Source organism: Centruroides vittatus, unplaced genomic scaffold (assembly GCF_030686945.1).
Source record: "Centruroides vittatus isolate TY-2023 unplaced genomic scaffold, ASM3068694v2 scaffold_373, whole genome shotgun sequence".
NCBI lineage: Eukaryota > Metazoa > Arthropoda > Arachnida > Scorpiones > Buthidae > Centruroides > Centruroides vittatus.
The window spans coordinates 1,188,486-1,215,925 of record NW_027122704.1 but is presented as its reverse complement, the minus strand read 5'-3'; the positions used below and the strand labels follow the sequence as shown (position 1 = coordinate 1,215,925).

Sequence of the window (27,440 nt, the reverse complement as noted above, 5' to 3'; positions counted from 1 at the left end):
TTCAATGAAAATGAATAGTATACCAACAGATTAAAATTTTGGTGGAATATTATCAGAACAAAATGTTACACTATTTTTTCAAAGTCTTTTAAGAGAAGCCTTGTAATCTTAATGAAGATATTATTATTTTTTTAAAAAAAAAGGCAATCGAATGAAACAGAACTTTGAATGAACAAAATCTTATACAATAGAATACACTCTTGTAGTAATTACTTTAGGACTCACTTACACTGATAATAACTGACTGTAACATTAAGTAGGATTAATAAATAAGAATACAGTTAGTGGAAAATATGGTTTTATTTACTCTGACATTAAAAGGACAATCAAAAACGCATAACTTGAAGATTTACAAAACTAATATACGTATTTATAATTTATAAGCGTATTTTAAATTGCATATTTTAAGATGACAAACGACGATGATAAATTTTATGATTACAATAAGCAGAGTTTATAATTTATACTCTCATAGGAAAAAAATACAAAATGTTTCTCATAACTTAAAAGTGTTTAAACATTATTTAGAAACTTTACGAATGTATTGATAGCATGACCAGTCAAAAAAACATTTTGGTATATTTTATTATTCAATTATGAAAGTGTCATTTTATCAATTAATACATTATAAAATGATTTCTGCAATAAAATATTTAAGAAGTAATGTTTAAAAAATAAGAGTAGATATTTATTTGAGATAAAAAAATAATAATCGGGACTATCACTAAAACTGAAAATCGCTTTAACAATATTAACATTATATAATGTTCAGAACTGCTTCGGTTGAATTAATTCTCTGACAAAACAGTTACGTTAAACAAATGCAGAACATATTTTTACTGACGCATAACAGTAAAGTGTGAAATAGATTATCCATTGAGTCTTTTAAAAACATTTAAGGAAAATGTGTCAGCAATTTCATGATTACATTGCTATCTAGAAAATATTTTAATAGATATTTAAATTATCCGATGTGCAGGAATTATCAGTTAAAAAAAAGCAAGGAGCTTTACTTACATCACTTAAATGTGTAAACAGTTTAGCTCAAGTGTGAAATCGTCGTTTAAGTGGTGATGTGGAAGCTGATTGTATTTTCATTAAATAATCCGGGTTTAAACATTTTCGAAGTGAACTTCGTTCTTCTGCTTATAGAATGGCCCTTTTAACAGATTATATACAGCAATGGCGAATCTTTTTATCAAAGATAGATGAAAGCTGAATTCGAAATTCAGTAACTCCAAATAGCGGGTGAAATATTTGAGTAATTAAAAAAAAAATTACAAAAAATGTTTACAAATTTTACTTTATTCAACTTTTTAATCTAGCCTATATCAGAAAAGTAAGAATAAATTTTATATGAGTGAAAAGAAAATAATAATGTGATTATAACGGAATCAAATATTTCGTTTAATAGAAAATCTAGTTTTTTATTTGATGTAATTTTTCTGTCTGAAATTCATAATTAGTAATCCTTAAAACTTTTTCGACTTTATTGACCTTGCTTTCACACTACATTAAAAAAAAATTTATATGTTAAAACTGCATAATTTGTAAAAAAAACCTAGTACTTTCTAAACATTCAATGCTGTATCTTGAAATCGTCTCTCGCGTCACGATTTCCCTGTCATTAGATAAGAATAACAATTAACAGATACAGGCCTGGGAAGTCACTCACTTTTCTGAAATATCCTCACTTTTCAGGTCATTTGCTCACTTTTCTCACTTTTTGGTCATTTCCACTAGCTTAATTAAGATGTGTGACCAATCAAAAATAATTGAAAACCAAACGAGCTGTCGAATTATCGGACTAGAATTTTCTGGAAGAAAATACTCGGCTCTGAGCGGGACATAAAACCGCAACTTCCGCTCAGTGTTGTTAGATTATAGGAAACAAAACTTTCTGTTGCGTACGTAAAAAATCCTTTATGCACTTAAAATAATCCTTTCATTACATATTCAGAAGCCAATGTCGAATAAAGTTATGTACTCATGCCATATTGCATTATTAGCCAAAATCTAGTTCTTCAGAGTTGCATTTCTTTCTACGTGGATTAAAAATGAGTATTCTAAGCATCCCTACATTTTTGGCTGTTTTCTAAGAAAATTCCTAAAATCCCTTTTCAGGGGAAAACACACTACGCCGAGGGATTAATCTCTCAAGCTGACAACACTGCTGCCGCTTCTAAATTTAAAATTTATTATAACTAGCAAATGAGCCTTGCATTGCTCGGGCAAAAAATAACAGCAAAGGTTAAGATTATTAGATTATTTCGTACTTCTAACCATTATATTATATTATATTATAGTATTTAATTTATACTTACAAAGGTTATCTTACATAAAGTTTTATGTAAATCAAATACTATAATATAAGAAACATTAAAACGAAAACCATGTAAAGAGTTTGATTATTTCAGCCTACCATTGTCATGTTTATCGCGATACTCGGATGGTACGAAGTGGCACAATTTCATTGGTCGAGTAGACGCCAATTGAAAATATGTTTGGAATTTTTTAAGATATCAAATTTTTTTCCTAATGTTAACTCTAAGAAATTGTGCCATTCATAGCAGAATAACAAACGGGAATCTGCCAGTCAATCAAATTTGGCAAAACATGGACCAAATATTTAAACTCGTCCTCGAAAATCACTTAATACGAGATTACCGGCGAACACAAAATATGTTTTGTGTAATTTTTATATTCGAATGTCACATCCGCCGGTCCGATAGAAGGAAGGGGCCGTTGCGGAAGGGGATCGAAGTAATTCGATCAAAAGTAATTGTTGACCTCTTCCCGGGAAGAGAGAATGTTCAGTGACTACTACTAAATACCGATCTACTATTAGTGTTTGAAAAGTGATCTGTATTAGACAGGTTGTGGAAATCATTTTTGAATAATTTTTTAATGAATAATTCCGAATAACGACATTTGATCACAATGTTTAAACGGTATTTCTCAGGTTCTATGATGTCAAAATTTTTGTTTTAGTTACTAAAAACAGATCAAAGTGAAAAAAAAGTCATCTCAAAAATTCCCAAAAATTTCTGTCGCTCGATAAAATAATCCCACTTTGGAAATACTGGGCGGCATTGCATAAAACTGCCTTCGGTTCACGACGTCACTTCCGACTTTTCCGCTCGAATTTGCCGCGTGACGTTGGGAAATCGCTAAGTGTTTTCTTTTTTTTTTATTTAACTCTTTCCGCCCTGTGAGCACTAAGAGGGCCTCTTATAGACGGCCCATTATGGGTTCGGCCAGGCCCACAATGGGGCGACCGGGTGGTGAGGGACGGGACCCGACATATCCGTCGAATAATCCCCAGGAATTTTTCGGGGGGTGGTCCACCCCCCGAAAAATTCCTGGGGATTATTCGACCCGTTCGGATTCGATCCCGGGTCCCCCAGAGCGGTAGGCTGCCACCTTGACCGCTCGGCCATCCGGCCAAATCGCTAAGTGTGTGGTGCACGGGACTCCCATTGTACGGAAGTTCGACATTTTGCTGTTTTTCTCGAAGTGTGATGTGTGATTCAGTTTCACGCCGAATGTCGAAATAAAAGGACTAGGATATCGCCTGTATTATATTTTTATCGCCACTTTAATAGAAATATCGCCAAGTGGCGATTTTGGCGCTATGTAGAACGAACCCTGATTATATATATATATTAGTTAATATGTTGAAATATATTTTATTATCATTGTTCTTAATGGGCTTTGGAATTAATTTTTTACATAATTGTATAAAAAATTCTTCACAGTTGCTGCGAAGGAAAGCGAAATTTATATGTTGGCAAATAGCCTGTGTGTGTTCAGTATTAGCATTTTGACACAAAATATTTTTCAAAGTTAAACTGAAAATCAGTTTTTCATTTTCATTATATTACCACTATTGCATATTAAAGAATCTCAGTAGCCATATCTCGGTTCCGCTTCAGCTATTAAGCCATAGTTGAGCGTATTTATGATGGTTTCTTAATTGGATGTAATTGATGACCCTATTGATCGCTTTGCATTGGTAGGTGTGGTTATAGAGAGGAAGCTTATTTGGGTCAGTTGTAACTCATAATTAGCGTTTTAACTTTCTACATACTACGTAAGATAAAATTTTGAGCTCCGAACGGTCTGTAATTTAATTAGTTATGCTGCAGTATTATTGGTTAATTGTCTATACATTATCCGTGTATCAATTTACATAATTTGTTTCCTATTTTAGTATACTCCATTTTGTACTAAATTGACTTTAAAATTGATGGTTAGGATCTGCATAAGTGCAATTAATGAATTTTTTGTTATAACAGATATTTTTTTTCTGTTTTCTGAAATTACTTAGAAAAATTTAACAATGGCGCACAAAATATAATAATGAAATAAAATAAATGAAAAGATACTGTAATTTTTAAATCATAATAACGATTTGAAAGATAAGTGCGTGAAAGATAAATGGAAATTCTATGTAGTTATGTAGTTTAAATTTTTGCGTTTTTAATACGTTATTCTCTGATACATTAAATTTTTAAAGATTATACTTGTGCGTGGAAGAATGCATTAAACAGCATTAACAAAATTGCAGTTACATTACACAGCTTTTTTAAATTAAATTTTTAAGTTCGAAAAAAGGAAAACTATGTTTTACGGTTAGAAAGTCAAATCACGTTTTTTTTTAATTGATCGTGAAGTTTTTCAGTGCATGATAATTAATTTTTAGAGAAAGCTCTAGGCTTATGTATGATCATGTATAATTTATGACTGATATTCTTCAAATGTAACTTATATGGCAGATTTAATGCATTTAATATTGTTTCTTAATTATGCAGGCCATTTTGTTTTTTCCTTTTCATTTTTTAGAGTAAAATGAAGTCAGGAACGGAAAATTCGTACAAGACATTTTTTTTAATCATCATTTTCAATTTATAGAATACATTGATTTTGAGCTAATATATGATCTTAAGTTGACAATGAATGAATTTTCTTTTAACGCTTTCGTCACTCTCTCATTAAAGTCATAAAAACAAGAAGAAAAAATCGATTTAAATATCTTTGTACAGATAATTTGAAAAAAAAAATTATTTTATTAATGCTTAAAGTTGGATAATTATTTTTATATTTAACTGTAGAATAAGACTTCAACTTTGATAAAAATTCGAAATCAATTTATATAAAATTTAATAACGCTATTGATAATTTAACTAATGAACATGAATATTGGTATTTTTCTGAAACAATTATTGCCGGTGTAGGAGTCAGGAAGCACTTAATCGGTACCACATACTATACAGTGTGTGTTACCGTCAGGCATCGATACTTGACAAGTAATTCCTGACTAGATAGAATGCACTTAGGTACGAAGCACTGTACAGTATTTCTTACTTGGAAAAATAAACAGATATATCACACTGTAATTAAAAAAGTTAGTAACTATTGTAATTCATTTGGCAGACCATTTAGTTGTTACTATAGATTATTATGAAATATAAAGAAAATCAGTATTTTGAAATTCCTTTGAAAGGACACCAACGTATTTTTCTGTATTTTTTATTATTACTAATACATTCTCGTACTCGGTATTATGAATATAACGTGACAATCGGGTACTGCCCGATTCCCTGACATCAGGGAACCCACTTTTCATTAAAAATTCACCTTTGTCTATCTCGAACCCAATGCCAAAATAAGTCAGGTCCCCTTGAATTAAAAATTTCCGTTAACTTCCAAACGGATAAAACTTAACACGTGAAGAGATGAAGAAATGTCTCATATACAAGCTAAAAATTTGAATATCACAAGATTCCAATATACTTGCTTATTAGATGGTTCCTCTCAATATTTCGATATTTCCCATGACACTGTATCTAATACTACAGTAAGATTTTATAACTACAGATAATAAGTGGTTTGAATTTTGAATGAATCCAAAATGCATAATTTTATGGATTCTTAAATGAAACAAAGTTATGTCCAAAAAATGAAGAATTGTCATATATATCATTATTGATGAGGGAAATTGACCCACGCTATTAGTCGGGAGGTTCACTCTCCCAAAATTTTATTCGAAAATAAGGAAAGTGACCATCAAAACGATGAAAAATTCCGATGATTGAGAAACATTCAAAAATTATCTATGAAAATCTCTGAATAAATTATTGGTTGGTCCAATTTTCAAGTTTCGTTTTCTAAAAATTGCTGTTTCATAGTTACGCGCGCTTATGGCGCTTTTTCACGATTAAATAATAATTACATTAAAATATAAATCTTCATTAAGTATATTTTAAGTTAACTGCATTTTCCAAACGATATTTCATTAGTGAAGTGAACACACACACACACACACATATATATATGTATGTATGTGTGTGTGTGTGTATTTAATTTATAAAAATCTATAAAAATATTTACAATACATAATAATGTATTTTCATAAGAATTATGATATAAATGCCGAGTTAATAATTTTTCGTATGCCTTTTGTTGGCATAACCATTTGTGTATGTCATCCAATTTATAACGGCCAGTAAGGACGAAATGCATTTTGGATAAGTTAAATAGGCTGGGTGTGTAATAAGCCTGTTCATTAGTCATAAGTAACTAAGTAGTTCTTGTTGACGCTTTTAATTTATTTTATTGTTACATTTCGAGTGGAGAGACATTTCATGAGGGGGATGAGAACCTCTAGAAGTCTAGATTAAGGTCGACTCTGCCTTGAGACTGTTATCGTGTTCCTTAAGTGTAAAAAAGGACGAAATGTAAAGAGATTTTTTCATTTATTTTAGTGTATTCTTCAATTATTTTGTGAATTTTTAAACATAAACATAATTTTATTTCGTATTTGTTTGCTCGTGAGCTGACACACGAAGGTATGATTAGCTATTCGTTCGAACGCGGCTTATTTGGTTTGATGACCTGTTTCATATTATATGATATTCAGTAAAATAATTTTATAGAATCTAACGTATTCATTCTTATTTTTTAACATTATTTTTGATATTTAGGATATTAAAAGTGATTAATCGTGGTGAAGGAGCGCTTTGCATCGGGTTTACGAATCCCAAATGTTTTTATTTCCAAGTATACCACATACATTTTTATTAAATCGGCTAAAACAATAAATTAATAGCCATTTTAAACTAATTACCTCCAACGCTTTATACTAAAGTGGTCTAAATATAGCGGCGCTGGCTTTGAATGCGGTATTCTATGTAGCCTATCTAGGAATCTAGTGAGGCTTCATTTGCAGTGTTGCAGTAAAATAAACTTCTATGTACTGACAGCGTATCGTCTTTAGCGACAAATTCCGATTTTGTTTGGCAACGAACAGTCACCGTGTTAGTAATGAAGGACCACTGGTAAGCGTTTCAATTCTGCCTTTGCTGTTGAGCGACACACTGTCCCCAACGCTAGCATGCTGATCTGGGAAGCCAACTCGTATAACAGTCAGTCACCCCTATTAGTGGTACGAGAAATATTGACGATACAACGATATCAGGAAATCCTGCGTTGACATATGTTGTCTTTTTATCCCAAGGCTGCAAACAAACATATTCTTTGTCAAGTTACCCACTTGCTTGGCACTTGCTAAGGTCATGTTCCTACTAATGAAGTTATACTCGATTCCAACTCTTTGTTCTTAGTGCGTAACTTGTCATTCGGTGTATTATTAAGTCTCAGTCCATTTTTTGGACTAACTAATAAAATTTTTGTAGTAATATACAAACATGTAAAGCTTACTTTTTTCATATTTTGAGCTTAACTAAGTCCCAAACTATTGCTTATTTAACGAGAATTTTTTTTGTTTAACCAAGTTATTGTTCTGTTATTTTTCATGTCATAATTGGTGCGTATCACAGAGTATGTTTTATATTATTAAACAGAACAATTCATATTTTATGAGAGTGTAGTGTACTGTACTGTACATGTGAAAATTATCATAGACCTACATTTATCCGGTAGAATAGATCGAATTCGAAATATAAACTGATTTTTTTTTTATTTAAAATTATTCGCTTTTTTAAATCAAGTTTTAATATACTCTAAAAAGATTATTCGGGTGTTTGTTTTTATTGTATTATATATATATATTTTTTTATTTTGCGGTCAACAGTTTGTTTGATTTGATCGACGATGTTTTTCATTTCAGACGTTTTCGCCATCTGGTTAGTTCCCATTAAACTTCCTCACTTTCCGATTCTTGATGGGATGTTGTTACCGAGGCGTTATTCTATCGAATTTACTAATACCGGGACGATTTTAATTAGTAAACGTGTAAACATAATTATCTACAACTTACGGGAATAGAACGGTGTAGAGGATCATCGGAAATATTTTTTTTTCCGAACTTACGTCATTGTTGAGCAGTTGCTATTTTTATTCTTTTCTTGATTGCGACTTGGTCTAGTGTATCTCCGGCTAGATTGATAGTTGACATTGCGTCATGTTACCATGGAAACGATGGAAAACGGTAACGGCACGTTCTTCGAAAATTATGGACCGAAAGTGAAGCGCATCTTTCGATTTTATCAAAGAAAATAAGCTTGTTTTTTATCTTCTGAGAGGGAATATAGAGAAACGAATCATTTACTGTGAGAGTAGTCATTATTTCAATGAGCACTTGGATGGAACGGACGTTCTTTTCCTCTTTCTCTACCGATCGATAGCTTTGTTGCCATTCAAAGTACGGACGATCGTTTCTGACCCCGTTCGTGTCTGTTCGTCTTTCGTGCCGCGCCTAAATGATTTTATTGTTTTTAGAAGTTGGATGATAAGTCAGTAGTGTTTGAAATCTGTTATTTCGATAAATTACATGCACAGATTAAACTTCAATTTATAGATTAAAAGCTTATTAAAGAATGGTCATTTGTTTTTGTTACATTCCAGAGAAGCGTTTATTATCAATTATCATTACAAAATAATAACTAAATACATAAATTAAAAATGGACATCTTAAATTTGGTGACACGCTCAAAATCGGATGACCCGAAAAGTTGTAATTTTATCAAAATTATTATATAGGTTAAAAAATTTTTTTCTTGCTGGGATGATTTTTTTATCCAATAAATTATTTTCAACAAAATCATCATCAATTTTATTTAATAAATTGCTTATCTAGATTTCTAGTGAAGGATGTAATAGTTGCTTTGAACTTTGACCTTTTTGTTCTAATATGTATTGTAATGTTTTGATTTTTATTTTTAAAATAATGTGTTTTCTTTCATATTTTAAACTAAAAAAAATTGCTTTTTTGATCACTGTATAGTTATCTTGTCTTCACTTCTGACAAATTAGTCATTTCTGTTGGATAATCTGAATAGATTTAGATAGCTTAGTGTAGTGGTAGGGTGCCTTGTATTCTGTATACGACCACTGGCTAGTCATGCATACTAAACAGACATCAGCTAGATTGGACACATTTCAATGCTGATAGAAGGATAAGCAGAGAATTGTATACCTATAGAGAAATGGCATCTAACCTTTGTCCATATTATATAACTTAACCTTACCAGTACGTTTAAAATATCTTGTAATTGGTTGCATGAACAGGACATGATATGGGAGTTGATAACTAGCATGCATGATAATTGTTTGACTACTACCATTTCAGATTATAGGGAAGATCAGAATAAAGTTGTTATAATTGAAAAATGCCTTCATTCTAATGTTGGATTTAAAATAATTCTTTTCTTTTATTAAATAAAAGGAAAGTCCATTTTGCAAGCAGCATTTTTTTTTTTTTTTTTTTTTTGTAATTTCTAATTAAAAATTTATGAATTTAAGTTGATGATAACAATTTATTTAGCAAGTATATATTGAATACATTATTTTATGTATAAATAAATTATAAATTTTCTTGGATTCCAAATTAAATAAAAAAGATTACAATTACTGTATTTTTCATAGCATTATTATTTGTATGCAGATTTATGAATATGATTTAATATGAAAATGTAAGGAACATATTCCATGTATAAGTTTTATCAATAAAATGCTTTAAATAAGTTTAAAAAATCCCTCTTTTAAAATGAATTATTAAGTTTAATTGACTTCTGGAAAATGATGAAATTTTTGTTTATTTTTCGCAAAGCATATTCATTGGGTGTGGTTGCTGCTGCTTTGCAATATAATAATTAATATAATAATGAATTGGGTTTAGAAAAAAAATTTTTAAATGTTTTGCGTGATGGATTTAAAAGATGTATTTAAATTCCTCAAAGAAAAAATAAGCAATTGACTGTAATTATTTTAAAGTAAAGAATATATTTGTATATTAATATATTTCAATATATTTTTAATATATTGAATTAAATTTGTATAAATGTGGAAAAAAATATTCAAATTTTATAAATGTCAGTTTCCTTAGGTAAAAATTATTGATGGATTTCTGGAGCAGTTTTTTTTATTAAAAAATATTTTTTTGTTTTGTATTGTAATATTATGTAAAAACTTCAAGAGATCTGTCATTCTCAAAATATTTATGTCCAAACCTGGATGTGAAGAAGAATATTTACAGTTTATAATTATTTTTATGGTTGTTAAATATTTAGTTAAAATTTGAATTTGATTGTTAAAATAATCATTTGAAAAAACTTCATGCTACATGAATTAGAATGATTTAATATTAACTATTATTAATTTGGGTTGTAAAATTATTTTTTGATTTTCCACACAGATAGGACCGATGTTGCAATTTTTGGATTTAAAAATGTTTTTCTTTTTTGTGTGTTAATGCAATGATGCAATGTTTAAAGTAACAAATACATATATCATACATTTGATAATTTTGATGTAATTTTTATTAAATGAAAAGTTTTTAACAGCTTATAAAATATTGTCAGCTTATAATATAATTAATGAAATTAATTATAATCATCTAACAATATATGTCTTACTGTTATCAATTTTTATTTCATAATATCACTAGATCTTACTAGATTTGGTGGCATGGGCATGTGGTTAGGAGGGATGAATTGGATAGACAATTTATGGAAACTAAGAGAGTAGAGGTAGGCCAAAGAAAAGGTGGAAATTAGCAGTTAGAAAATATTTAAAGAAGTTAGAGTTAAGTAATGAGATCTCTACTGAGGATAGCTTTGGAAGGCTAATTTGTCATGATCTGACCTACTGTGAGAGAGAAAAGGGATGCACAGTGATGAATATGATTACCATCTTACTAGCCTATGTATTCATCATTAGATACAGTTTCTTAAATGAATTGAAGATACATAATATGATTCCATTTTATAAATAAATGTTCTTATTAATATGATTATGTAAATTTCTGATTTATTTCATTTCACAATTTATTATAGTCTATATGACTGAAATAAATTATTGTAAAAAATTTAGAAGTCTGTTATATATTTTAACTGTTATATATATTTCAGTGATTCAAGTATAATAAATATATCTTACTATTGAATGGCACAATTATATCATAAATCTCAAAAGTAATTAATTACCTTTGAGGATATTAATTTATGTTTAACTGAGATATTTCATTTGAAATGACATAGAATAACCACTCCTTTTGTTTTTGATTAAGTGCACATTTTTCATTCATAATTTATAAGCTTGTTGTAATATTTTACATTTCTAATTGTACCTTTGCTGAAATTATTATTAGTTAGGTTAAAGAATAATTATGCAATATTATAGTTACATATTTTATTTTTATAAATTGTGAGAATATCGAATTTTCTTATTTATTAAAAGAAAACTGGTTGGATTGCCCATGCCAACCTACAACCCTAGGTGTAGGTTGGCATGTGCATCGCGGAAATAGGTGTTCGATAATTTGAAAATCGTTTTAAGAAGAGAAGATAGCTTGAGAAAGGGCACAGTGAGGTGTCCGAAAACATTTGCTGAGGGACTTTGAGCAGACTTTCATCGGTTAAAGGTTTTTGGGGGTGTTAGTAAATTTATTCATTATTTCACTAGCTTGTTCCAAATCATTAATAATCATAATCATTAATTAGTTTTGTATTCTATTTTTCCAATATACATTAACATAAATTTGAATATTGCATTTCTAGATTTCAATATCTAAATTTGTCCATTCACTGAGTATCTCTATTTTGGATGTCTTCCAGACAATCTTGCAATCTTGCATTAAAAAATAACTATAGAAAAATATTGCTAATGAAAACTTGATTTTTTTTAAATGTTAAATGAAATGTTTTGTTTAACATTAAAGAGAAAAATCATTTTTTCTTTATTTTACAGAAAAATAATAAATGTTTAAAAGATAAATGCAGTAGGAAAATGCAGAAAAGATAAATATATTCTTATGCAGTAAGTCCAAATTAAATTCAACATTTATTCATTTATTATAATAGTGATATATTGTAATGTGGGTCCATTTAAATGTAAAAAATCTAGCAATGAATCACTTAACTTTCTTGGCAACATTTAAAATTCTGGTGGTGCTATCTGTTACAATATTTCATTAAAAGAACTGTTTATATTTTTAATTATTATAAAATAGCAAAATGCTTAATTTTGAGAGTAGGGATGGGTTTTGTAAAAAATTGTAAATGCTAATAATGAGTAAAATTGTTATTAAGTCTGACCTTACTCAAGACATGACACACAACCACCATTTATCTCCCTACCCTGTTGACTTTAAACCACCAAAATTTAATAGCATGAATCTTTCTAATACACAAAGCTTCCTGCAAAATTTCAGAAATTTTTGAAAGCACAGGAGTTTGAAAGAAGGTACACAAAATCGTGCCCCCCACACACACATACACCATTAACATTCATACAAACAGAAAAAAACTGAATGTATTTCATTTCTCAACATTTCAAGGTCCCTAAGTCCAAAAATGTAAAATTCTTCGGGATTGTAGTTTCTCTGATTGCCATACTTTCCCTCTGTTATCTATAACAGAGCCAGGAAAGTAAAAATAGGAGTTCATGATTTCATTTTTGATATACAAAGGTATTACAGTGACAATGTTCATGCTCTCTTATGTGATGAGTGCACCTAATGGAATTTAGGCCTAGGGGTCAAAAATAAAACCAGTATTATGTGCATTTAATGGAAAATAGATATGAAAAACAAAGAAAACACAAGAACAAAGCAATTGCCATCAATTGCTTTGTCCTTGGATTGTCTAGCTGTACCTGGCCAGTGCAAGAATTGTGTCTCCTGTGGCCTGCAGGTATGAGGATAGCCTCCCTTGTGGCAGTAAGTGCAAAGTTCACCTGTCTGCATCTGTCAAGTACTGTACAAGAATCTCCTCTTCTGTACCTAACAGGTGCAGGGAATGCTTCTTTCCTTCCTGCTCCACTTTAATTCTATCGCAATATGACAAAGTTATGCGATGTCCTAGTTAAAATGTATGTATCCCCAGGGTCTTTTGAGACTGGAATTTATTATCTTTACAACAGGAGATGAATGGGTAAAAGTTGAAAGAAATACCTTAATTACTCATACATTTTCCAAACTTTCAAAATCATTTATTGACTGTATTTATGGGTTACAGCTACAGTATTTGAAATAATTACTGTTTTCATAGTTAATCTTATTCAGCAATCTTCCAATTTAGCTAGTTGTTATTCATATCTACTTCAATGTCATTTTAGGAATAAGATCTTGACTACATCTTTCTGGTTCAAACTCATTATCTGTTTCCAATTTGAGTTTTCATGATTATCCTTCAACCAATAAGCTCTTGAACTTATGAACTTGATTTCAACTTTTATCATGTTCAATATTTAACAACATTTATAATTTTATTTCAAAATATCTTTCTGTGAAACTTGGAATAGAAAGTGATGTCCAACTCTGGACAATTTGAAGAGGTAGAATTTTAGTTAAATTACTTGTCACTCTAAACTACATTACATTATGCGGTAAGTGCTTCAATATGTTTTCTATGCTTTTCAACCCAGGCTTTATTTTTAACAGCATCTTTACCTCTAGGGTTTAATCAAGGAAATATGGTAAATAATTTTATATTATAGGATTATCATTGATCATATCTGAACATTGATATATACTGTATTTTCCAACTGAAATCATCATATTTGACTTTTGGAAAGTGACTCATTCCTCTATACTCCTATATAATGATGTCCTTAGTTGAGGAATTCATTTATAGCAAAATACATTAAGTTTTGCCCTGAATATTTTGATTTGATGTGATGCCCTTGGGATATGGCAGACATCTCGCTGAATTCAATTTCTTGCCAAACTTGAAGCAATGTAACTTTTGTCATTTTGATAGTTGATTATGATTTGAGTTTTGAGCTTAATGAAATTTGTAGGCAATGGTAGAATAAACACTAGATCTTTAACGAAACTCCAGAAGAAAAAATCAAGAGGTGTCAAATCTGGGAAATACAATGGCCATGCTTTCAGTCCTGCTTGACAAATCTGCTAAAGTGGAAAACATTTATTGAGGTAATTCCAAACATCTGTATGGTAGTAGAGTGATATGCCATCTTTTTGAAAGTGATGTATGCATGCACTTTCATCAAGATGGCACACAATCTTCTCCATCATTATCCAACTGTGAATGAGAAAATTTTCCAGCACATCAAGATATTTGATATCATTGATGGTTTCAAATTCATTATAGATGACAATGACACAACTGATTTTCCTCATGCAATTTGGTTGCATGATAGTCTGAAGATGTATCAGTAAGAAATTGGGAATTTAGTTAGTCATATGAGAGTTGTACCATTCTTTTGGACACATATCTGGATGTAAAATGTGGCGTTTGGGTGAGTCTGTCCATCATAAACGGCCTGAGATTGTTTTGACATCGTTTTAAGTCATCAAATGAGGTAAAAGCAAAATTGCAAAAGGTTGCTGGTTGAAAAAGATGGCTTACAAATAGATATTCACAACTGCCGTAAATAATTGGGCTATAATTTGTAAATAATGATTTTGAATTATAAACAAATTTGACACTAGAGGGAAGCGTTAGGTGCCATCTCGTATTAAAATTAATAATTATAATATTTAATTAAATTGGAAGAAAAGAATCGGCCTAAAGCAGCCCCGGAACTTTCTCTTACTGTGGGAATGCATTACCATTTATGCTACCCAGACCTACAGTCCGATCTCCTCTTCCAGTATATATAAGCTTAAGATATAACCATTATCGGTTATTATGGAAGTCCGGGTAGCATAACTGGTAATGCATTCATACGATAAGTGAAATTTGCGGATTTGAGTCCATTTCAGGCCGATTCTTTTCTTCCAGTTTAATCTAAATTATTTAATTAAATAATATAATTATTAATTTTAATACGAGATGGCACCTAACACTTCCCTCTAGTGTCAAATTCATTTGTAATTCAAAATCTTTATTTACAAATTATAGCCCGATTATTTATGGCAGTTGTGGACGTCTATTTGCTGTACATCAGGTTTTGGTTGGTGTTTATATTCGTAGATGGCTTACAGTAATACTTCCAGTAGCTGTACAAGTTAGGGAAAGGGTATATCATCACCCAAGAAGATTAGTTTGAAAATGGTTGTGTCTGTGCTTTAAACTATTCAAGGCAAGCAACTATACACCAAGACCCCAAACTTTTGGATCCTAACATATTTATAGATAATGTTCATAAATGAATATTTATTTATACATTTAAGTAAATCTGTAATTTGATTACTTATTAAATTAATCAGTTTACATGTTTTATTGTAAATAATAATTTATTTAAAAATATGACGTTAGAGAATTGTAAAAATCATTAAAAATATGGTGGTAGAAATAAATTTCTTTTTCTTACATTGCTAATTCTACCAGAAAAATTCATTTCCTTCATATTCATTTTAATTACTTTTGGATTATTTCTTTTTAAATAACTTTTTTGAAATTTGTATTAATAAGTTAACAGGATTTTGATAATATAAAATAGGAATTTATTATATGCTGTATTAATTATTAATAAATACTAATAATTGACAATCATTAAAAGTAAAAATTCATTGATTATTTTTGAAATAATTTGTGATAAATAATTATTTAATTTAAATGACTAAGCTAATATTTTATTTTTCAGTTCGACTGCATGACAGTATACAAGAAGAAGGCTATCATTATTTAATATTTGACTTGTAAGTATTATTACATTAATTTATTTTTATTTTTATGAAGAATTACTACGACTGATTACAAAAATTCTGATCCAAATTCTGATGATAATAGTCATAATAATAGCCACAGTTTAGGAATATATTAATTATTTTTAATTGAATATTAATAATAAGTTAAAATCAAATTATAATTTATTAAATAATTGAATTAAAATATATTTAAAAATCTAGATACTTTAATACTTTTTCCAATTTACATTCAGAGTAGTTGAAAATTTATAGTTATCAGTTCTTTTTTTTTTCACAATTAATTGTTTGATTTTGTATAATAGATGGTAATGATTTCAAATGAATCAACAGACAGCTAAAAAAATTTTTACAATTCAAACCACTTTATTGGATAATCTTTCATAAAATCTCTCTACTTCTTTAGAGTCTAAATATCTATTGTCAGGAGTATAAATTTTATGTAATAGCAAAAAATACCAAAACAATTCTTTACAACTACAACCACCACCATAGCTGCTACTATAACGATACAACTACAGCTATAAAATTCCATTAATTCGAAAACTTTTTAAAATTTAATTTTACTCAATATTTTTTCACTAACTACAAATTCAAAGCAAATTCTAACAGTATGGTCAACTAGCAGTTATATCAATGGCAACATTCTAAATCATCGTTAACTGTTAGAAAATACTTAAATGCAAAAATATGCAGCAGTATATGAAAGACCACATTAGTTATATTATCTAAGCCTAAAACAACTTATTATTCAAGGCATCAATTCCAACAGATTTACAAAATTTACTATAATATGATACTCTTTTTTCCATCATTAGACTTAGCACTCCACTTTTCATTCTTTTAATCTAGAAATAACATAAAATGGACTTTACATTGAATACTTTTTGATATTGACTTCATGATCTTTGGTATTTCTTCTTCTTTTAGATGACATTTAAAATACTGGATATCTACAATATACATTTCTCTAATTTGCTGGAGTTCCACACTCTTGTCCTTAATGCCAGTATTCATCTTTATAAAAGTAATATTTTAAAAGACCACAAAAGTATTAGTACTGTGCAATTTTATGCCATAATTTTGCTCAAGGGGCTGACCAATAAACAGTGTTTGAAGGAAATAACTTTCAGTGTGGACAATCTGCCCCTAACAATCACCAGATGATTTTAAGAGTTCTAGGAGGAAAATTTCAGTTTGAAAGATGATTCCTATTCAGGTCAAACTCCTTCTATCATTGAAAAGAACATTGCTGATATACAGAAAATGTTGGAGCGGTATAGACATGTGACCTACTGTCAGGTAGAGGAAACTTGGGCATCCATGTACTTGCAATACACACCATTCCACATAATCACATCAAAGTAAGAAAAGTGTGCTCTCTGTGGATGCTCCACACCTGAACCAAAGAGCAAGTGAAAAGGTGCAAATGTTTGTTATCAGGAGATGCTGAAAAAGTTAGAGAACAGAACCTCTCAGTGTCTGAACAGTATTGTAACAGGTGATGAAACTTGGCTTTATTACTATAACATCTCCTCAATCTTCTTTACACACCAGAAATTCAAAAAATATACACTTACGTAAAAACCAGATAACCGGAGTGGTTAGTATTTGGGTTACTAACCACTCTGGTTATCTGGTTTTTACGTAAGTGTATATAACATCTCCACAAAATTAAAAAAAAGATGGGTCTTTGCAGATGAATAATCCTCAATAAGAATCAGAAAATCATAGTCAGTGAAAAAGAGAATGGTTGCCACATTCTTCAAGTTAGGGGAGCCATAGAGAATGGTACTGGAGTTGCAGCAGATGCACAGCACTGACTAGTACACTGAACAGTGCCTACCCAGTGTTCCGTAGACACTAGAAAATCTACATCCAAGGTTATAGGCCAACAGTTGGTTTTGCAAATTGTGACAAGAACACCAAAAATCCAGCAAGTAATAAGTAATTTAATGGAAAACAAACATTTTCTACCTTTTTTATTATTCATCTTTGTATAAGCACATCCAGTTTCTCTCCTACAATTTGGTTCTTGCATATTGGGCCAACACCTACATGGCTTATTTCAGGGGTGGCCAACTTTTGTGTACATAAGATCTACTTTTTATCTTAAAAATGTGTCGCGATCGACTTGCTGTCATAGGCATAGTCTAAGTGGAGAAAGGGAGGTGTGAAATACATACTCTGTTTATTCACTGTGTTTCAGTACGAGGTGCACTGCTTATGAGTCGAGTCATAACTGTATGCATACTGTTGCATTCGGTTACAAATATAATACATAACATCAAGACATCGCGAGCGATCGACCAAAATTGGCTTGGCGATTGACTGGTCGATTGTGATCGACTTCTTGGCCACCCCTGGCTTATTTGACCATGACTGGTTTGAATATTCTTGAACATCCCCCTACAGCCTTATGTGTCTTTGCCTTGTTTCCTTATGTGAAGAACCAGCTGAAGTGGCAGTGATTCTCTCTTAATGAGGAACTCTTACAGGCATGGGATGAAGAATGTGCCCAATTACCATAGGAAACATGGAAAGCATGGTTTGATGACTGGTTCTGAAGGATGCATAAGTTGACGAAAAAAGCTATATTGGAGAACTTTCCTAGTGCACTTTCTATTAGCACAAAGATGGCAACCTAACCTCCTACCTTTAGATAAAATCACATAGTTTTTTTATTATAAGATAATCATTACCTTAATTACAGTCTAAAAATCTAGTTGTTGGTGTATGGTCATTTTATCAGAATATTTAAAATATCAATAAATAACAAGTAAGCAGTAGAAACAGTACATATTGCATATTACATTATGATTGAATGGAATAACTTAAAGAACATGAAACAGATATTAAGTACAAAAAATATAACATTAACAATATTCTTTTTCATTGCAAAATGAAGAGAAATCATCATTAAAAGAATAAAAATTAACAATTATATTAAACTCTGAAAAATATTCAAATAGTAACCTGCAAGTAATTGCATCAATATGCATTTAGTTCTATTATCATGACATGGAAATATAAGATTAAAATCCTAAAATAAAAGTTTACAAACATTTACTTAATATTTTTACTTAATACTTAATTAAAACATTAGCATTTTTATTTTTAAAAATTTATTTAGAAACTTTAAAATTTTAGCATTAATTTATTTTAAGTGTATACATAGATTCTTAGTTTACTGTAATAATATTTGAACAAAAACCAAATAAGCTATATGAATGAATCAAATAATTTAAAACAAACTTTAGAAATAAACACTGTTGTATTATAAAGAATAAAAATATTCAGTCATCTTTAGCTATCAGTAGGTTTGAGAACAAAAATGATTCAAAATACAAATATCACACAATAGAACAAAGAATTTCATAGTTATTAATATAATTCTGCATTGTTCCAGGAATTCCAAATAATTGTTAAAATCTTCATAATTTTTTAACCAATTTAAATTTGTTAAGTTAAAGTTAAAAATTTCTGGCTGACATTGCCAAATTATGTTTGGCAATGTCAGCTAGAAATTACAGATAGCTTGTTATGAAGATTGTTACAGTTTTTGTAAGTTGGAGTTCCTGGAACAATGCAGGATTACATTAACAGTTACAAAATTCAAGTACAAGAAAGAATACTTATTTTAAAATCATTTTCATTTAAAAGTAAAAACCCAATGAAGAATACAAAAAACATTTGTATTTACAATCCACCATTTCACAGTCACCATTGACAACCAAAGAAAAAAACAAAAAAACAATCTTTACTTAGAGAGATGACCTTTTATTTGAGTCTATGCCTCTGTAATGTGTCTTAATTTATGATGTTATTACCAGAAGACATTTTTTAACCAATTTACATTTTATCACAGAGGCATAGTCTCAAATAAAATATCATCTCTCTAAGTGAACATTGTTTTTTGTTTTTTTCTTTGGTCGTCAATGGTGACTGTGAAATGGAGGACTGTAAATACAAAATTTTTTTGTATTCTTCGTTGTGTTTCTAAATCATTTTGTTCTAGAACTTGATGATTGGCATTTAAGATAACCGAAAACATTTGTTCTTTATAAAAAAAATTCTGCTATATTATAATGGTTTATTTTAAATTTTTATTATAATTGTTTTAGTTTATTTTTTTATAATATAAATTTAGAACAAAACGTTACTTTTTGTGAATATATTTGAATTTCAATCTGATTACACAAATTCTAAAGTATTTGTATTTTAATTAAATTTTTATTGTATTTAAAAACTATAATGTTATCTGAGTTAATAAAATAAACATAAAATCCAGTTCAAGTTAAATAGTAACAACAGCTATAATAAATACTCTAATTTTGAAGTTGGAAAACCATCAATATATTAGGATTTCTGAGAATTGATTGTAGAAGATACCACATATATAATTAAAATAATAATTATTATTTAAATATTTTTTAAAAATTATAGAAATTATGGAATTCTGATAGGAAAATAGTTTTGATATTTGTCAAGTATGTTAAAATGAAAATGCAAATGGGGGAGAAAGTGTATTAAACAAAAAGCACTTAGAAAAGTCTGTTATTAATGTGTTGGTTAATTGGTCTGTTAATTGGTGTTAAGACCATCGTAATTGTCAAGCATAATCTTACAAGCTATGCATTAGCTGTAACATTTCTAAATTTAAGTGTTTAAAAATGATCATTGCAATAAAAAATGGATTTTTGTAATAAATATAATAAATACAGAGTAATACAAGTTGCAGTGATTGTTAAATCATTAATTGCTTTGCAGTTTATATGTAAAACAAGGAATATATCTTAAATTGAGTTTACAAGGACAGGAACTCCTGGATAGCTTTTGGCTATTGGATTGTTTCATCTCTCTTGTGGTAAGTAGGACAAATAACAATAAAAAGTACCATAATAGATCATTTACTTAAAAACAAAAAGCAAATATTTAAATAAAAACATACAAAATCAAATGAAATAAATTGGAATAATATAGATACTTTCATTTTGTTCTTAAAAGTTTTTAAGAGAAAAATAACAATACATTGAAAATTATAAGTTTAAAAATTGAAAACAATTATTAATCATAAAAATCAAAATTAAAATGTATTACAGTACATGAAATCTGTCAACTGTTGTGGCAGTATTATATGGTCAAAATTGTAAGTTACATAGAATAATTCAGTATATAAACAATTAACTTACATTCTTTTAGCATTAAATCTGGAATAATGATATAATGAAACAGAGCCACACAATTTTTTCTTATAAATGTGTGCACATTTTTATTAGATGAATATTAGAATATTAAATTATATCAAAATTCAAAATGAATACTGTATTTTAATATGAAATAACAGATTTTTCCTTTGCATCAATAATTGATATTATTTAGAATTATCTTGACCAAGGGTAAATATAAAATACATGATTTTCTTGGAAATTAGATTATTATAATGCATACAAAAGCAATTTTAAAAAGTTTACAAAATATAAATAAAAAAATCAGTAAATAAAATTAATGTACAAAATTGAATAACGATGACAGAAAGTTGATATTTATTAAACATGAATCTGTATTAAATACAATAGATATTATTAAACATATCAGGATATTTACCTTTGAAATTCTGTTTCCTGAATAAGCAGTTTTAAATTCTAAACTATTTTATTTGGAACTTACTGAGGTTATAAATACAGAATAAAATTAAGTTTTTAAAGAGTTTCTTTGTTTAATTTTATTTTGTCACATTTGTTTTTTTTTTTCTATGTGAAAATCATTTATTCGGTCATTTATTCAATTGATGAGTGAGCCAGTTTTGTGGGATACTCCATAGAAATACCGTATATGAGAAAATTAATGTATTTCACTTAATTCTTACAACATACTCTGTAAAAATTCAGTTATTTCACATAATATGGGAAAGTTAACTGAATTTTTATATTTTCAAAAATAAAGATGGCTGTACTAATGTCCATGACGAGAAGCATAGTGAGTGACTATCTGTCATTACTGAAGACTTGGTGCAAAAAGTTGATGAAAAAGTTCGATAAAACAGACTACAATCCCATTATTATCTTACGATAACTTTTCTCAAGTTTCAAGGAGTGTTCATTATGAAATTGTGACAAAACACTTAAATTATCTGAAGTTGTGCCTCACAATGGAAACTTAAAATGCTGAAGAGGTGCACAAAACCAAATGTTTAGCCAGTGCTTTGACTTTCCTTGAGTGCTATAGTGATGAAGATGATGAAGTTTTAAGCCAAATTGTCACTGGTGATGAAACATGGGTGGCTCATATTACACCAGAATCCATGGAATGGAGTGATTCAACATCACCCCAAGAAAGTCAAGTTCAAGGGAACAATTTCAGCCAATCATGTGCACTGTGTTTTGGATAGGCAGGGGGTGTTGCTGGTTGATTTTTTATCTTGTGGTGACACAATAAATGCCAAGACATATTATGAGGTCTTAACTAAACTGTATTGTGCAACCCAAAACAAAAGGCATGGCAAGCTCAGTAAGTAAATTGTTTTGCTTCATGACAATGCCCGGCTACATGTGGCTCAATGAACCTGAGACCTTATCACATCATATGGCTGGGAACAACTTGATCAACCTCCATCTAGCACTTAATGACTACCACTTGTTTCTCCACTTGAAAAAGCATCTAGGCAGTTAGTGCTATGATGACAATGATGATGTCAAAATGGCTGTACTGCAGTGGTTGTCAAATCAGGTGCCAGGTTTCTATGAGGAGGGAATTCAGAAGATGGCTGTATGACATGATAAGTGCCTTAATATTGGAGGTAATTATGTTTAAAAGGAGATTAAGGTACAGGCTTTCATGTAAGAATAAAATGTTTAAAAAAATTGCACTTGTGTTTTTTAATATCAAAATGGTAAATGTGCCTCGTACAATATTTAAAGAAATTTATTTATGTAATTCATTATTTGAAAAAGAAATTGATTTAAATGATATTCAATCTATATAAGTTTGATACTAGGAAAATTTTAAGAAATTGTAATTATATTTATGTTTATAAGTATTTTACATTCACTATAAATACAGTAAAACTATTCTAAAATAGAATGCAATGGTATCAGCCAGAGCTTTGTTTTATAGAGAATATATATTTGACTGAAACAGAAAGTAAGTTGAAAAAATACAGCTCATCTTGGAGCAGAAGCAGTTTTATATACATGTTCTGTTTCATAGGGATGTTGAAAACATTGAAATGTGCATATGATGCACAATGATAGAATTTTTAAATTTTTATTTAAAAATTATTCTTATTAGGCTGAAATTTGAAAAAATTGTAGTTGCCTTATAAATTCCAACTGTCATCCATTTGGCTGTCTTTCCCCTCTTAACTTAATCTCAATAACAGCATTAGATAGATGAAAGTCAAGACCAGACATGGAAAGCTTAGGGACAGGATGCCCAATTAATTATATACAAACTTCTGATGCAAACTGGAAGTCATGTTATTTTAATTAAAAAATTATCCCTTGAAACAAATTAGATAGATAACTGGCATGACTTTATTGTTAACAGGAAAAGTATGATATACAGGAGCAAGACTACTAAACTTAAGTGCATTGTGACAAAAAATTGCAGCTTGACATTGTGACGACTTCACAATAAATAATTGCTTGTCTTGTTTATAAGAATAATTGTCTTAGAAATACAATACTGAATTTTGCTAAAATGTTCCACTCTTTCTTAAATCACGCAAGTAAACAAAATAACAAACACACTAACCTTATGTTTCTTCTAGCAAGATTGTAAAAAAATTAATACAAACAAATGCTTTTGATCTATTTCTAAGATCTGTTTCAGCTTCATGAAATTGCTTTGATATTTGAAAATGGATGCACAGAAGAAAGTATTCATGATTAGAATTTGAATTTATACAAATATTTTCTTCTGTGCATTCCATTTTCAAATATCAAAGCAATTTTATCAACTTGAAGAAGGTCTTAGAAGCAGATGGAAAAGCATTTGTTTTGTGTTAATTTTTTCACCATCCTGTTGGGAGAAATGTAAGTTTAGTGTGTTCGTTATTTTACTGAATTTTGGCTAGTTCTAAAAATTTTGCAGATGGCACTGGTTACTTTTTGTTTTGTTTAGTTAACTCATCCAGAAAGTTAGAGAAAACCAGTGATATTATATTGTTGCAACTACTTTCCAGAGAATGAAACTACAATCTTAACAAAAATAATTAACATTAATAAAACTACTAAATAGCCAAGACAATAATAACACATAAAATTTACAAAAAAATTTTTTTTTAAATTTTTACAAGAAGTTATCAGAAAAAAACCCAGGGCTGCTTCATTTTTCTTTATCCTATGTCATTTTTAACACTGTATTGAGGATAAGAGCCTACAATAAAAGGTTGGCTCTGCTGTAAGACTGTTCCTGAAGTGTTAAAAAGAATGTAAGATGAAGAAACATGAAGAAGCTCTTTGTTTTCTTCTGCTAACTTCTTGTGAAAATTTTAAAAGAAAATAATACATTTTAACTCTTTTCACCAAGTGAAGTCAACCTTAATTTGAGTCCACAAGTGACAGCAATAAAAATGATTTAAAATGTAATTACACTGAAGAATTTTACTGTACTCAGATTATGCTATGCAATTGGTAGAAAAAAAGTTTTGTTTTCATATTATACAGATTTCTGGCTTATAATAATAATTTACATAGCAGATTGTTTCATTTTGAGATTTATTTTTTGTTTTGGCAAGTTTGTTCCATAAAGATTTATTTTAGACAGATTTTACCATGCTTGCTCTAGATCAGTGATTCTCAACCTTTTTTCGTCACGGTACACTTTTAATAATTTAAAAATTTGGCGGTACACGCGGTTACTTCGGTAAGTACCGCAGGACAACCGATGACGTCATAATAGTGATTTTTTAAACGCAGTTGGTTATTTAGGTACTTTTTTTAAACGCCTTGGTAACTACCGGCAGTTACCAATAACACCAGTTACCCATGTGAATACCCATACATAAGCGACGTCAGACAAGTAGTTTATTCGGTTCTACCTTGTGAATGAACTACTTGTCTGACGTCGCTTATGTATGGGTATTCACAGTGGCGGCACACTTCAAAAATCTCGTGGCACACTAAAGTGCCGCGTCACAGTGGTTGAGAATCACTGCTCTAGATATTGTAAAGTGAGCTAATATTGTTATGAAATATGAGTTTTTAAAATTTGGAAAAAAAAAAAAAAAAAAAAATTTACAGATAAAATCAATAGGATCTTCACTTTTTTTATACAGTAGACTATAAATACTTTTCAAGAAAGAAATTAAGATTCAGACAGTTGTGTGGGTTAGAACTAAATATATAATTGCATTTTTAATGATGATTTCTAGTAAAAGTCTAAAAAAAAATATATATAAATAATTACACATTAATAATTTTTATAAGCTGCAGTGATTAATGTTATGTACATATTTATATTTTGCAATTTATTATCATTATTATTATTATTATTTTTATCATGAATGAAAAGAATTTTAAATTCATTTCTAATAATGTAAACAAAGATGCCTACTATCAATATATGAGAGGATCAATATTATAAAATGTTTTGTTAAGATTGTAATTTAGTTTAAAAACATTTACTTAACAATTTAAGCTATCGAGAATCATTTCATTAGTCTGATATTCAAGAGAAAACAGTTCTTTTTTCTTTATTGTCTGACCAATTATTCAGTTGTTTTTAATAAAAATCTATTAAAAAAATAGAATAATAGATAACTGAAAAGGTAACTTTTGGTCAATATCAAATATTTTGAAACTTTGAGATACTGCTTGTTTGAGTTTTTCTTGCAATAATGAAACACCATTTAAAGAAGATCTTGATAAAGTGACATCAAATATTGCATTTGTTCTTGGGTTTAATATCTCTCTCTGATTGGCTCTATTAGATTTTCTTTTCCTGTTGAAAACACCATTAGAAGGAAGAATTCCATTTACAGTTTTTAGACACCAACTGGTAACTATCCATTCATCAAGGCCCAGCATTGTTAAAAAAACAGGCCATTGATATATAAAACATCATCAGTTGTGTACAGATATTGATATCAGTTGCACCAGTAGCTTTAAATATTAAACTTTAATTATTTTAATCATTGTTTGCACCTAGTACAATATTTTAAATTACTGGCATTTCTACACTTAATTATACTCTAGTGGTTATTGCAAGGAAAAAGTAACAAACAATGCTAGATGAATAATAATTCATATTATTACTATTACTATATACTATCAATTACTATTAATTAATGATGATAATTATAATAATTAAATCTCCAAATTATACACTTTTTAAAAAATACAATTTTCAAGACTAAATTAAAAAAAAAATTTTTTTTCTTTCAAATCTGATCATCCATTCACACCATAACACCATTAGATCACCATAACACAATTAACATTAGTAGAGTAAACCTTTCATTACAGAGCCTTTATTTTAAATTTTTTTTCACCTATAGTTATGAAAATTGTTTATACATTTTTTTATTGATTTAATTTGTTTAGATTAGAGTCAATAAAACCAGAATTTTCATTGATTGTAGTTTGATTTAATTATCGTGCTTAATGCTATCATTTAGTTAATCATCATCATCAGTATAAATGAGTCCCAAAGTGATTACAATAAGTAGCTTCTACAATTAATATATTCTATTTAAAATACATATACCAGTGGCGTGCCATCCATGGAAGCTGTGGAAGCGCCACTTCCCTTGCATTTTCTAAAATATAAATATTGTGCGATTATTTTCATATTTTAACATATTTTGAATTACAGTGGGTGATCGGTTAACAAACAAATTGGATAACAAACACTTTCGTAAAAAATTTTAAGTTGGGACAACGAACACCTCACAGAACAAACACAAGAAGTGATGTAAAATAATGAATACTGTTTGGTCTTCCCTTGTCTTCAGGCAACAATTCGAAACTTTTTGGAGCACGGGAGATGTCAACATCGATGCTCAACCCAGAATATATTGATCGGATAGTATTCTCCAAACTTTGAAAATCCCCCTTGTAATTACAGCCTTTCATTTTTCTGACAGAAACAATTCTTTTACAGTATTCGCGAGACTGTCGGGTGGGCACTCATTAAGTTTTGCATCAGTTTTTATTTTTGAAAGGTGAGAGTATAATAGTGTGAGGACCACCATTTCCCCCCTCCAAAAACACCTCGATGTTAGCATTTGTGAACTACTGTTTACAACATTTGAAATAATTTTTGCTTAATCACTTATTTTTATTTTTTTTGCTAATTATGTATTCGCATGAACTTTGTTAGAACTTTAACTTTATCTTAAACAACAACCGAAGTTGTAAGA

General features: G+C 29.4%; 1 protein-coding gene across 10 annotated transcripts in view; it reads left to right on the top strand.

Moving 5' to 3' along the window:
- The window catches only part of LOC136988659 (calcium/calmodulin-dependent protein kinase type II alpha chain-like), a 205,537-nt gene that overhangs the window by 52,419 nt on the left and 125,678 nt on the right, over window positions 1-27,440 (top strand). For all 10 annotated transcript variants that reach the window (XR_010882794.1, XR_010882793.1, XM_067286576.1 and 7 more), the window contains exon 4: window positions 16,015-16,069. Coding sequence is in view for 8 of the 10 variants with exons in the window: in XM_067286576.1 (XP_067142677.1) it covers window positions 16,015-16,069 (55 nt within the window). In the remaining 2 variants the exon portion in view is untranslated. The remainder of the gene's footprint in view (window positions 1-16,014; window positions 16,070-27,440) is intronic.